The sequence below is a fragment of the Convolutriloba macropyga genome, chromosome 15 (assembly GCF_964194025.1).
Source record: "Convolutriloba macropyga chromosome 15, txConMacr16.3, whole genome shotgun sequence".
Taxonomy (NCBI): Eukaryota; Metazoa; Xenacoelomorpha; order Acoela; family Convolutidae; genus Convolutriloba; species Convolutriloba macropyga.
Window position 1 is genome coordinate 2631196 of NC_134482.1, and position 14930 is coordinate 2646125.

At 34.9% G+C, this 14930-nt stretch overlaps 1 protein-coding gene across 3 annotated transcripts in view; it reads left to right on the forward strand.

The window, feature by feature from the left end:
- The window catches only part of LOC142354679 (uncharacterized), a 158625-nt gene that overhangs the window by 115242 nt on the left and 28453 nt on the right, over positions 1-14930 (forward strand). For all 3 annotated transcript variants that reach the window (XM_075407038.1, XM_075407037.1, XM_075407039.1), the window contains 3 exons: positions 3966-4126; positions 4520-4694; positions 10039-10184. In XM_075407038.1, coding sequence (XP_075263153.1) covers positions 3966-4126; positions 4520-4694; positions 10039-10184 — 482 coding nt within the window. The remainder of the gene's footprint in view (positions 1-3965; positions 4127-4519; positions 4695-10038; positions 10185-14930) is intronic.

Below are 14930 nucleotides of genomic sequence, written 5' to 3' on the forward strand. Positions count from 1 at the left end.
GTCCAACATTGGCTACACCAGACGAGGAATGCTGGGCAGCTCTTACCCAGTGGAAGACAGCAGTCATGCTAGTGGACAGTGGTTGTACAGATCACATAGTGACGAACATCGATGCGTTCCTGGACTTTGTGCCCATTCAATCAGTGGTCATAAATTCCAACGGAGAGGCTTCCAGAGTGGTGGGCAGATGCTGTGTGAGGATCAGCATACCCTCAAACAAAGGGGATTTCCAATGCGAACTCAAAAATGTTCTGTGTGTGCCGGACTATTCTTCAAACCTCCTATCAGTCTCAAGATGAACGGAGTGGGAACATAGCTTCACTTTTGAGAGAGGAAACAGCTGCATGAAACTCCAGAAGGGAACTCGGGTAAAATTAACAGAAGAATATAAATTGTTTTACTTACCCTGCAGCGTTCTAGAATTCAAGATTAGTTCCAACAGCGTGAAACTTGACAGTGCAAGGAAGTGGCACAGACGATTGGGTCATTTGAATCAAGCGGATGTGGCTAGGAATGTACCAGAGACAGTGGGTGAACTCGATGATGTATGCAATGTGTGTGCATTGGCCAAGATCACAAAGACTCCAGTACCAAGAGTGGCAGAGACCCAAGCAGAAGAGAAGCTGGAGAGGGTGTTCACAGACGTGATGGGACCTTTCAGAGTATAGTCACTGTCAGGGTTCCGGTTCTGCATAGTGTTTGTAGACCAGTACACGAAGTTTGTGTTGGTGGAATTGCTTAAGGCAAAGAGTGAAGCATTTGCCAGCCTGAAGAAATTTGTTCTCAGTGTGGGGACGCCCAAGAAGCTGAGGCAAGACAATGCGAAGGAGTTTCTCTCAGAGCAGTTCAAGACGTACTGCTTAGATGCAGGCATTATACAGGAGGAGATCATACCAGAGACGCCACAAAATGGGTTAGCTGAGAGGTGCAACAGGACACTGCTGGAGATGGCAAGATGTTTGCTCATTGACTCAGGACTTCCCAAGATGATGTGGGGAACAGCAATTCTTCACACAGCAAGGATCAGAAACTTGGTTGTGAGACGGGGAGAAGAAAAATGCCCAGCAGAGCTGATGAGAGGTATAAAACCTAAGCTTCCAATTAGTAAATTATCTATTTTTGGTTGCACAGTTTTCATGAGGAAGAGGGACAGAGAAGTCAGGAAACTTGAACCCAAGGCACTGGAAGGAAAGTTTGTGGGTTACACTGAAGGAGAAAACGGATACCTGGTGTACATACCCAACACACGCAAGGTGATGGCAGTTCGAGATGTGATCATCAAGGAGTCTGAAGTGGGCTCAATCCCTGACATCAAGGAAACGGCTGACCTACTAGATGATGGGTCGGAAGCCAAGCAAGGTGACGATTGGGACCTAGTGGCAACGGGCAATGAAGGACGAGGTCAAGGCACTCGAAGACAACGAGACTTGGAACCTAGTGAGACCACCCGCAGACAGGGACGTCATATCGGGCAAGTGGGTCTACAAAGTGAAATTGGGAGCCAGTGGTCAAGTGGACAAATATAAAGCGCGCTATGTGGCGAAAGGCTTCAAACAAGTGGAAGGACTGGGCTACTTTGAGACTTTTGCGCCTACCTGCAAGCCAGAGACATTCAGGATTCTACTTCAGCTATCAGCGAAGCAGGGCCATGTGATGCACCAGTTTGATGTCAAGACTTCTTTCCTGCACTCACCAATCGAGGAAGAAGTGTATCTGGAACAGCCACAGGAGTTTGTAAAACGGGAATCAGATGGGGAGAAGTTAGTATGTCGACTAAATAAATCAATTTATGGTTTGAAACAGTCTGCTAACAACTGGTACAAAGAGCTGGCAATTTCCTTCTGAGACAGGGATTCACCAGAAGCAGGAACGATCACTGCTTGTTCGCAAGATCAGAGACATAGGATCACACCTTCATCTTGGTCTGGGTTGACGACATCATAGTAGCATCAAGAAATATGACAGTGGTCTCTGATGTCAAGAAGGCAATAGAAGCAACTTTTCACATGGAAGACAGAGGGAGACTACAATGGTTTCTGGGTCTATGAATCAGACGAGAAGAGGGAAAAGTCACCGTCGACCAAGAACGCTACATAGAAACAATGCTTGAGCGGTTTCAAATGGATCAATGCAAACCCTCAAGAACTCCAGCTGATTTCAATTTGAAACTTCAGACAGCACAGAACGGAGACGAAGAAGTGGACCAGAGGATCTACAGAAGCTTGGTTGGATCACTTCTGTATCTGGCCAAACAGACGAGGCCAGACATCATGTTCACAGTCAACATTCTGTCCAGACACATGAATGCACCTACCAATCAACACTGGATGTGCGGAAAACGGCTTCTTCGATATCTTTAAGGTTGAAAAGGTTAAAAACATACTTACACAAAAGAGGCTAGTTATGATTTAGTGGGGGAAAGTGATGCAGACTGGTCTGGAGACGTGAACGACAGAAAATCAACAACGGGCTATTACTTCAAGCTCAACGGACGTGGCGCAGCACTCAGCTGGGGTGTCAAGAAGCAGGCCACAGTTGCTCTTTCTTCATCAGAAGCAGAATATCAGGGCATGGCAGCAGCAGTTCAGGAAGCACTCTACCTGAAACAACTTCTAGAGGATTTTGGCATCCAACAGAAACGTCCAATAGCAATTGGAGAAGACAACCAAAGTTGTATCAGACTCTGCCAAAACCCAGTCATGCACAAAAGGAGCAAGCACATCGAAACAAAGTTTCATTCGGGACAAGACGGAGGATGGGACTATTTCAATTCATTACGTCCCTACAGAAAAAATGGCAGCGGACATCTTCACAAAGTCCTTAACCGTTTTGAAAGTGGAAACGTTCAGAGCAGTTTTGATGGGAACAGACTCTACGCAATCAGCTCAAGTCTGAGTGGGGGTGTTAGAATATCGATCAAACTATAATCTTAAACTTAGTGAGAACTAGAAAGAAAGTTTGACTTGCCAGATTAGAAAGACAAGCAATATGACTTCGATCAAAGAAATCATATAAATGAATCGTCAAGAAATGGTGCTTAGAATCAATATTCGGTTCAAATTGGTGAATCTAGATAACCATTATTAGAGTTAGATTAATTGATGTAAAATCTTCCCAGCATGTATTAAATGATGATGATATCTCCGTAAGTGTGAATGAATTCTTAGAAAAGTGCAAATGCATTCCATTTATGGTTCCCTTTGCGACTGATTTGCAGAAGCAAACCATATTGGGTAACCTTTGCGACCCCCACTATAAATCTCGGTGCTAAGATTAGTTTTGTATCTTGACTTTTTCACATTGATAATGGGTATATATACAGCTGATTTTTGAGTCCTTTTTCATCCCCAAATTCAAATCACCATCTTGATCTAATAATCAGATCTCTCCTGTAAATCTCTAAATTCTACTGTAAAATATCATTTTGTTATTCTCTCATTTTTGAGAAATTAATTCTTTTACTTAGTTAAAAACGCTTTTTATTCCGCTTGCGAAAGTCCATAACCCAACAACTGTGTCAATAAAAGTTGCTGACAGTCCCTACAAAATTTCACATTTTTATGTCATCAATGTCCGCAATTTGTGAGCAAGCAATAACATGAAGATTCTGACTAACATGCTTTTTATATAGTCGTAATATTTTATTGATGTTGGTAAAGATGTTAGAGATTTTAGAGATGTTAGTGACATATATATCTGGATAATAGTGACACAAATCCGTGGGTGTTTCTCGCTTGTCATCAAATTCCGCAATCGCGGATATCAGCGACTAATATTCCCAATTTCAAGCAAACGAACAAGTTTTTTTTAGTATTTGTAGAAAAAAATGACGTGTAAGTTTACGCGAGAACGAACCTGCGGAAGTTATCTGCATTTAAGCTTCTCCGCAAGGTATATTTCCATGGCGTATTTTCAAATCTGTGAATAAAAAGCAACTATGGATCATTGTACGTACGTTTCTTCAGGACAGTGAGTTATCATCGAAGGAGGAACAAGTGAAAATGCTGACAGTGGAATTGGCAGCCATCAAGGAGCAAAGGAACCAGGCGAACAGAGACATTCAGAAGTTAGAGAAGACTCAGAAACAACTCAATAAACAGTTGGACGAGGAAAAGGCACAACACATGTTAGTGATTTCATGATCCATTCTTATGCTCAAGTTATGGAAAAAGAATTAAACTCTGAAAAGGCAGCTTCTAATTGTCAAGTTTTTATAATTGGTTTGAAGAATTTATTGGTTTCATTTGATTTCCTCCCGATGAAATGAATCTTGAAAAAAGGAACCTGGTATATTTTTAAATATTCTGTAAGATTGTCGATACGAAAAAGAAAGGCTATCTGACACCCGCGATCTCGAACAAAAATCTATATCACCGTGTCTTGATTTCACAATATTATGAAAAAATTTCTCATCATACTGCTGCTATCGGATCGCTAGTTTTGCTGAGAACAGTTAACTCTTGCAAATTCTAGCTAGCTGTATCAGATTTTATTTCATTGAGTTGTGGGATTGTTTCAGGCAGAGCAATGCAGCATACGATGGGAAAGTGTTAGAGTTGGAAAAGGAACTGAGTGGTGCCCAGGTGTCCATCAAACAATACAGAGATGACATCAAACTGCAGAATGAGGCACTAGAGAGGGCACAGATGGAGATCACAGCCACAAGGGATGAATTGCAGAAGAAGATGGAAGAGGTTTGTTGCTTCCCGCTTTCATAAATTACATCCGGTTACCGGAAAATTTTATCTTCAACGATTGTTTGCTTTCTTTATTCTTTGCTTTCCAATAGTAGCTGGGGTTACTATTGACCTTCTCTTGGTTTTTTACAATTCAGAGGATTTGGATTGTATTGGTGTACTGTCTTGTTTTTAAAGATCTGTTCACGCTTTTTTCGGCTTTTCACGTCAGTGAGAATTTAAATTAGATGTGATTTTAGTCACGCTGAAGTAGTAAAGGTAGCGAAAATCAGAGTAGTTTTAAGGCGTGATTTTTTTCAAACTACCTTTAAAGTGGAGTCAGAAATTGGTGTTTGGACAAATTTTCGGTTTTTGAGAGGTAGTTTTTTTTCACGTTCGTCATTTTGACTTCTGTTTTCAGAGTTTCTTTTCCTTACGCGCTTTTAGTATGATACATGTGTCTTCTAATTCCACCTAGATGCAATTGCTAGAATTCATCAAGCGGCAGGTGAATCTTTTTATGACCTGGACACCTTTTTGTCAAAAAAATATGAGAATTTTATTTTTTGCCCACTTTCTAAAATTATTTCTGTTGTCTTAGAACTTAATGTCATCTATGACAGGTATGTTTGGTTGATAATGAGGCGCAAACGAACCTTATTAATGTTCCCAGTTAATATCTGATTAGTTTTCATTAGTATTTTTCATGACTTTGATACTACTTTTTTTCAAAAATTATTAGTTTTTGTTGTAATTTTGTAATTTTTGTTGTATTATCGTTTATTAATAGCCGCCCTCATCTTCTCAGCCGGTTGATAAACCCATAAAGCCCAATTTTAGATGCCCGCCATTTGAACGTCGTTCCTATAAGTCTTATTTACCATCTCTAATGCTTATTGTTATTGATAGGAGCCCCTGTAGCCTCTCTCTAAGAAACAGAAGTATGTTCAACTACGAAATGCCATCAAAATAAATCGGACTTAAAAAATGTTTTTGTACAAAAATCTTTTTTTTTCAATATCTTCTGGTATTTCAATCCCAATCATGCTTATTGGAATCAACGGCGGCTATTTTCCGGCAATCTGCCGGGTATGTTTCTCATTAAGCCCAGGCCTCATAGGTTGCTAATAAGGGTTATTTTAGTCGATTAAATGTTTTCTGATCAAAGCTGATGCCTTCTATGACTTTGACACTAATTGTTTTTGAGAAATTTTTTAGATTTCTGAATTTAACTTTTTTTAGATTTCTGTTGTTAACTTTACTATCTTGGTTTCAATTTTGACCGGTTTCATTTGTTTCTAAAAAAGTCACTGGTTTGCGTTTTGCAAGTATTTATTGAACTTATTGCTGTCTTATCACTTAACCTCATTAATGTCAGGTTTTCATCGGTTGATTATGAGAAACAATGGAATTCAATTAGCGCCATGAGTTCATAGAAGTAGTTTTTTGATTTTGAGCATGTCTTTTTTTTAAAACAAATTGAATTTATATATATATATATATATATATATATATATATATTATATATATATATATATATATATATATACATATATATATATATATATATATACATATATATATATATACATATATTTATACATATATATCTGTATGTATAATATATATATATGTATATATATATATATATATATTTATATACATATATATATATATATATATATATATATATATATATAATATATATATATATATATATATATATATATTATATATATATATATATATATATATATATATATATATATTATATAAATATATATATATATATATATATATACATAAACGAAGGTTAAATCAGTTTTTTTTTCTAAAATTTTTTTGACCTCTTCACTCTTCACTTCTTCATTTTGTGATTTCAATTGCCCTTATTGTTTGATGCAATATGGAATATACTGTGAGCAGTCAAACAGCAGGGACGCGGTAGCTTTGTTGTTACGATGTCTGGCTGCTATCATGGATGTGGCAGGTTGGAACCCCTCTGAGGGAGTTTTTGCACCCCTAAATGAATTTGCCCCGCCTGGCGTTCTAGTGCAATTCGTCCGATTTTAGTTGGTTGTTTTTTACTGAAATATTAATGTTCAGTTTTTCACTGAAACTTCGTGACTTTCAAAGCGGGAATTTCTAAATAAAAATTTTTTATTGTTGAGAACCAAAAAAAAATGTGTTTACTTTCAGAGCTTAAATAATTTTTTTGAGATTGAAAAAGAAATTTTTTGCCATTTTTTGCCCAATTTTTCTGTGGAATCAGATCAATGATCCGGCAGTTTCCATGGAAGATTAATAGGAGGTAGTTTTCATGCTATGTTACCTGGTTGCTTTTTGAAAAAAGATCTGTAATTTAAAATAAAATTCCTGGGGAAAATAGTAATGTTTTTTATTTTAGCTTTAAGGTTGTCTTCTTGCGTTGAATTATTAAGTTCTCTCGTTGGTGTAGCTAAGTATAACAAGGAGCTTTCATTCTCCTACACAATTTCCTGGTATCTCTGATGATTCCCAAAACACTCCAAAAGAATTGACAAACTTTTTTGGGGCAGAAGCAATATCAAATTTAGATATTACTGATATCCTTCAGGATGGGATCTATTAGAAAACCTGAATCAAAACTGAACCTCTGCTAAGTGGACAAAACCAAGTTACTATGTTATGTTCAATGTGAACCTTCTAATTACTCTCACAAGTCCATGGTCGCAATTTGCTGTGCGAAAACTCATGCTTGAGAATCTCAAAATCGCCAAAATAGATATCTTGAATCTTTTGCCGTCAATATCAAATTAATTTGTTTTTCGTTTTCAGGCTCTGTATTTTCAAGTGAAGGGTGGATTAATGCTTCGGTTTTCTAAACCTACATTTTGTAGGTTATGATCTTATCCGGAAAGGTACGCAATTTATGTCTAAAATTCTTAATTCTTTCATTAAAGTTTCAAAACATTAACAAACCATATTTATCTCCCAGATGGTTTTATGTAAATAGAATTTTTTTAGAATTTTAGTTTTGGTCAGTGTTAATGGTTCCCTGTTTTTAACAAATTCTTAATCTTATCAAATAACCTATCCTAAAGATGTTGATATTTTTGTAAGAGTGTCTGTATTATTTGTAAATCATAAGTCCGCAGTTTTAATGTCACATCCTCTATTTAATAACACTGTAAGTGACATATTTGTTTCTACCCATCTTGAGGGGGGAGGAACTATATACTCAAATGGTTTTTTTGTTCAGACAATTTTGGCCGATCAATATATTCATCATAGAGAGTTGAGATTGGTATCATTAGAAAGCCCGTCCAGCGTAGAGTATGGAATTAAAAAGACTTTTTTGATTTCGGTTTTTATAGGGAGTTATCGAGGTGTAAACTTCTGAGAAAAGTAGAGTGAATTCCGTCACATTTTCCGGAATTTTTGACTAGATTTTCGTCAATTTTGCTTAAAATTCTTAATTGCTTTCTAAAAAAGTGTTGTTCACTTTTTAATGACAAAAATTATTGTCGACTATTTTTAATTAATTTTGTCAAAAATTTGGGCTAAATGTTTCAAAATTCAGATTTTTTCATCAAAAACAGCTCGAAATAAGCTTATTTAGTCCACTTTGAATAAGTTTACCGGAAGCGAACACCCCTAACACAGTGTTTGTCGACTCAAAAAGGGGCTTTTTATTCTTCAACTTCCGTTGAGAGTGCTGTGTAACTAAAATTTGCCGTTTTTTGGTAACTTTAGACGTTGATTATCAAAAAAGGGAGCATTTATTTTTGATTTTTTAACTGACAATTTATTTATAAATAACGTTAGGAAAAATAAGTGTTCCTAATGAACGAACAGCATTAGCAGTGCTAGTCTTGGACAAATTTTGAACTGCTACACTCCAAAAATAATTCGGATTGAAATCAGTCGGTCTTTTTTTAAATAAAATTAGTCGATCTTTTTAATTTTAATTAAATAAGAGAACATTTCAAATCAAAACTCAGTAGTGAGAAGTCCAATTGGATCCCTAGGCAGCTCCAAATTAATGCATCTCGTTTTATAACACAAATCTTATGGTCCTCTTGACTTTTAAAAGTATTTAATTTTCAGATAAATAATGGCTTATTGAACTTTGACTCTAATTTTTCCTTAATTTGGTCAATTTGTTGCTTAGTGTTTGCAAAGAAAGAATGCTTGATGTTTCTACTGGTTGAAAAGTTAATCTCTATTGTGGTTTTACGCCTTAGGTTATGGTGTTCTGGCTTTGACACTACTAGGTTTCACATTTTTTCATTTTTAGGTTTTTGCTCATTTTTCATGTTTTTTGTTCTCGTTTTGTCACATTATCACATTATTGACAGTTCACATCTTTACATTTCTGGTGTTCAAAATAAGGCACAATTGAACATAAAAAATCTTGAAAGGCATAGATTATGGTTTCAGAAGCTTCGACACTAATTTCTCGAAGAATTTTAACTGTCTTTAACTGTCTTTATACTTTGTATTGTTAGTCGTATGAAATTTCCTGTATAATGACAGGTTTCATTGGCTTTTCATGGAACAACAGATGAGCCGATGTTCTGATATTAGTAGATAGCTGATGGCTTTCATGACTTTGAAAACAATTGTTTTCCAAAATAAAAAAACACTTAACTTCGCAATTTTGTTCCTTTTTTGTCTACTTGTTACTTAATCTCGTTAATTACAGGGCAAAGATGACATTATTGGTGTCAAGGGAAGGTGTCAAAAGGGATTTGTGTCGCAAAATCTAATGTTTTCAAAGAATTCGGTATGACTTTACTGGCCTTGACATTGGATTTTCACAAAAAAAAATAAATTCATTTTTGGTTTTCGTCATATCTGACGTTCTTTTTGTAGACTTAAGACATATTCTGGATAATTTCAGGTCGCAAGGGTTTCCCTTGGACGAATAAATGAACCTATTTAATGATTTCTTTTTTTAATTAATGGCTTTCATGACTTCGGAAATAACTTTGTCGAAAAAAAAACAACAGGACTACGAAATTTTGCCCTTTTTTTTCTGTCTACTTTATACCTGGTATCATTAATGAGAATTCACATACTACATTATCGGTGTTCGAGGAAGGTGCAATCAAAGTTATTTCGAGCGATATACTGATTGGCTCCGCTGGGTAGAGATAATCAAAACGATCGTTTTCTACTTAGGGACCTGCTCATTTTGGTTTTAGTTTTTGTAAATGCAGTTATCGTTTTTGCTAAATTTTCCATACAGAACTTATGATTATACATCATTAAAAACACTATCTTCTCCGGCAATTAATTTTCTGCCATTCAAAACAGCTCTTGCGTGAGTAGTATGTGTCTGTTATACGTTCATAGTACCTATATATTGTGTTTTCAGCTGTCGACAGTTGAGAGGCAGCTGTGTGAGTCGGAGAAACAGGTGGCCACTCTAAGTACCACTAACTCACACCAGGACAACAGGATATCACAACTCACTGAGGACTTGGAGAGAGCCAGGCAGGAACTCAAATCACTCAAAGTCAGGTTAGCTATGCACTCTCCCCAACAACTTTGGACCTCTCTCTTGCCCTTCGTGAGAAATTGACCGTCTCTTATCGTTTCACAATTCTTGATGAACGGGGCAGCTTAGTGAATTGATTGTCATAGTGGCAGTAAGAAACGGAGAGCCAAAAATCTAGTGCGAGTGTAGGAATATTATCATAAGATTTTTTTTTTTCATGGTATCAAACCAAGTTACAGTTAATGAAATCGATGATATTTTATGGAAACCTTTTTTACACCTATGTCGGTTCGTGCAAACGCTTCAATCGTAAATTGTTACACGATAAAAAAGAAATATTAGATATTTGTTAAATATTTGTTAAAAGGAAATATTTGATCAATTCGTTAAAGCTTTCGAAAACTTAAAGTAATTTTTTAAGGATAGTAGTTGAATTTGAAATTGATATGACGGATTCATGTTCAAAATGATTTCACAAGCCATGTTAAGCAGATATTATCAGTGTTTACTTCGCTAAAACGAAAATCTAGTTTAATACGCCTCTCCATTATTAGAACTTATCTACATCTTAATGTTGCAACTTATATAATATCACTTTCTTTTTTGTCAAAATTGACCCGTTTGATGTCCCTCTATCATAAGGTTCATAAGGTTCCGACCCAGCTCATCCGCAATTTTGGTGGCATAATTGTCTACCAAAAGAGGAATAGATCTCTACGATGCAGAGGTATACCCAAATCGTCACGGGCAGATATGCCCGATGCGTGTATCTCGTGTTCGTTTTTACTATATTAATACATTGAAAATTGAACAATTTTGCGGAAAATAGGTACTTTAGCAGAAACCGGCAAAATGGAAGGGAATATCGTATCCCGTGTTCGCAAAAGTGTCCTGATTTTAGCCGCGAAATACAAGTACAAACTTAATAACCTATTTTTCGCGCTAGTTATCACGCATCCGCTCCATTTATGTATCGATTTTTCGCACACAATGTAGCTCGATTTAGCATATAATCCGCAATTAAGCCTAATTTAATTACTACTTATTTAATTAAGGCTAACTTATTACTACTAGTAGTACTTTATTACTACTTTATTACTACTTATAGTACTTTATTACTACTTATTACTATTTATTAGTACTATTTAATACTACTTATTAAAATTCGCCAGTCCCACATTGTTCTACAAAGTCTTTGATGTGCGAAGGATTTTTCGGAAAAAAATCAGTTTTTGTGGTTGCATGTATTTAAACCACTTTGAAGCTTTGAAAGTTTCAATTAAATCTTTATTAAAGTGCTTATTGCATGCTCAAATTTCGCGCGAATAATAGATACCTAAATTGAGCGGAAACGTGCTACAAGATTTGTTGCCTACTTTTCCCACCGAATGTTTTTTTATTTCGCAAAATTGGCGGAACCCCTGTTGCGAAAAGTAAGACACAAAGGATGTCACCTAAATTCGTTCATTGAAAAATTCAAGTATTTTTCAAAAAAATTGGTGTATGAACGAAAAGATAGCCTCGAAAGCAAATAACTCAGCAGAGTAATTTATGACGCTTTAGATTGACCAGATATGCCAATATTAAGAAAGCGAGGCAAGACGAACGGCAAAAATCAAAAAACAACAACAAAGAATAATTACATCAAAAACTTTGTCCGTTTTAAAAAAACAAAACCTAATAACTAATTCAAAATAGTCAAATTATAGCGTCAGATAAAACTGAAACTAAACAAAATAACTTGCATTGCACCAGAAAAGATATGGCAGCAGTCCATAATAAGCCTTGGCAACAATTGAACAATAAAGAATAAAACAGTAAAGCTGAAAAATTCATTTATTTTTTTAAAAACAGTTAATTTCAAAGTAATGAAAACCATTAGAAATCAACAATAAAAAATCCCATAAGTTGACAATTGACAATGCTTCTATAGAAGGGAATTAAGAACTGTCGGTATTCCATTATTACGCGGTTGCAAAAAGAACAACAAAAAGACAACAAACAAAAAAATCAAATAAAACATGCCAGAAAACGCTTTCGAAACCTCAAAGCCATACTTTGGCGGCCCTCAAAATATGTTCGATTGCACCTTCTTCGATTGCCTATAACGTATTATGTGACCTCTCAAAAATGAAAGTAGGTAACAAGTAGACAAAAAAGAAACGAAAATGCAAAATTAGGTATTACTTTTTTTTCGAAAAATTATTTCCAATTACATGAAAATCATTAAATACAAAACGAACTAATTAAATAGGTTCGATTATTCTTCTAAAGGAAGCTATTGAGACCTGCAATTATCCAGAATATGTCCTACGTCTACAAAAAGGACGTCAAATATGACAAAATCAAAACTTAATTTACTTTTTTTGAAAAATCGTTTCGAAGCCAGTAAAGTCAGAAAAAGTTCTTTAAAACCGTTAGATTTTGTGACGCCAATCCCTCTTGACACCGTCAGGGGACTGCAAATATGTCATACTTGGCCTGTCATTAAAGAGACCAGGTAACAAACCGACAATAAAAGGAACAATATTGCGAAGCGTTTTTTTTGGGTAAAAGTTGTTTTCAAAGTCATGAAAGTCAGCAGCTACGTACTAATATCAGAATATCGGCTAATTTTTTCTTCAATGAAAAGCCAATGAAACCGGATCATTGTACAGGAAATTTCAAACGACTGAAAAGACATAGTAAAACCGACAGTTAGAGACAAAATTAAAAAATTCAATTAATTTCTTCGAGAAACTAGTGTCGAAGCTGTTAAAAACATAATCTATATCTTTAAGGATTTTTATATTATCAATTGTGCCTTCTTTTGAATGTCAATATTGTGATATATGAACTGTCAATAACGTGATAATGTGATAAATCTAGAAAACATGAAAAATAGGCAAATACCTAAAAATTAAAAAGAATGTGATATCTAGTAGTAAAAAAGCCAGAAAACCATTAAGCAAGGCGTAAAACGGCAATAAAGATTGAATTTCAATTCCGTAGAAAGAAGAAGCATTCTTTCATTGCTAACACTAAGCTCCAAGTTGACCAAATTAATAGAAAAATGGAGTCAAAGTTCAATAAGCCATTTTTTATTTAAAAATCAAATATTTTTAAAAATCAAAACGACCATAAGCTTTCAAGTAATATACCAGATACTTTAATTTGTAGCTATTTAGGAAGCCAATTGGACTTATCACTAGTTAGTTTTCATATGAATTGTTCTTTTATTTAAATAACATAAAAAGATCGATTTTTTCAATAGAAAACACCGACTGATTACAACCCGAATTATTTTTGGATTGTAACAGTCCAAGATTGGTCCAACACTAGCCAACATATTTTTGTTCGTTCATTAAGAACACTAATTTTTTCGAATGTCATAGATATAGATATTTTTTAGTAAACAAATAAAAATTAAATGCTGCGTTTTTTGATAATCAACGAGTAAAGTTAGCAGAAAACGGCAAAGTTTTAATTTGAGAGCACTCTCAACGGAAATTGAAGAAGAAATAGCCCCATTTTGAGTCTACAAAATTTGTGTTAGTGTTGTTTGTGTCTGCACTTCCTGCAAATTTAATCAAAATGGACAAAAGAAATTTAATTTATGCTGTTTTTGATGAAAAAGTCCGAATTTTGAAATATTTAGCCAGACTTTTTGACAAAAAAAATAAATACAAAATTCCCACAGTATTCTTTTTTGTCTTTAAAATTAACATTATCAACACTTGCAAAAACAATTTTAGCAAATTTAAAATTTTTTGGCTAAATTGGCGAAATTTTAGTCAAAAATTCCGAAAAATCTGAATAAAATCACCGGATTTCACTCTATTTTCTCAAAAATTTAAACCTCAATAACTCCCTGTAAAAAACAAAACTTAAAAAAAATCTTTTTAATTCCATATTTTACGGTGGACAAGCGTTCTAATTATACCAGTCTCAACTCTACGATGAATATATCGATCGGCCAAATATGTCTGAACAAAAAAACCCATTGAGTATATAGTTCCTACCCCCTCAAGAGAGGTCGGAACAATGATTTTAGTGATTTGCAATTTGTTTTTTACAAATAATTTTTGGTTAGAATTTTCTCCATTAAATTTTTTAAAAGAAAAACGTCTTGATTGGCAACACTGATTCCCTAAAGACTGCTATTCTTTTAACTTTGAATTACATTGATAACATAATTATCTGGCAAACCAGATAATTTTGTTATCGCCATGTGCGAATTTTGAATTGACCTCTTGTTTAAACAACACTGAAGATGGGTTATTTTCTTGACGCTACTTTTTAGTCTGCAAATTTATTGTTCAGATCTGTAATGCTCCTGACATTTGTTCTCTCAGCAAACCAATTTGAGATTTCAAATTGTTTTTTTATGCGTCCTCAACTAAAATTATTTGCCGTATTTTTTTGCATCAGTAATATTTTGGCCATTTTTTTTTACTTTCCAAAGCTTTGAAATCTTTGTCAAGCTAATCAGTAGAACCGTCATGGTTACCATTTGTCGCATTTGAAACGTAAAGTATTCTGGGGGACGATGCTTCGAAACTCAAACCGTACCAAAAGAAGCCCTTAGACAAAATTATGAAACGTTGTGTAAAACTTACACATGATTGATGCGTTAACTTTTGAAAATTATCTTCATATGCCAAGAGATTTATTGTGCGAATTGCCATTTCCGCTATTATTGTCCTTAGCTCAGCTTCAAAAGCTAATTTATCTATTGTTTGTTACGGTGGTTGAATTTTGAAACCGAGTATGCGCAAGAATGGATTGAA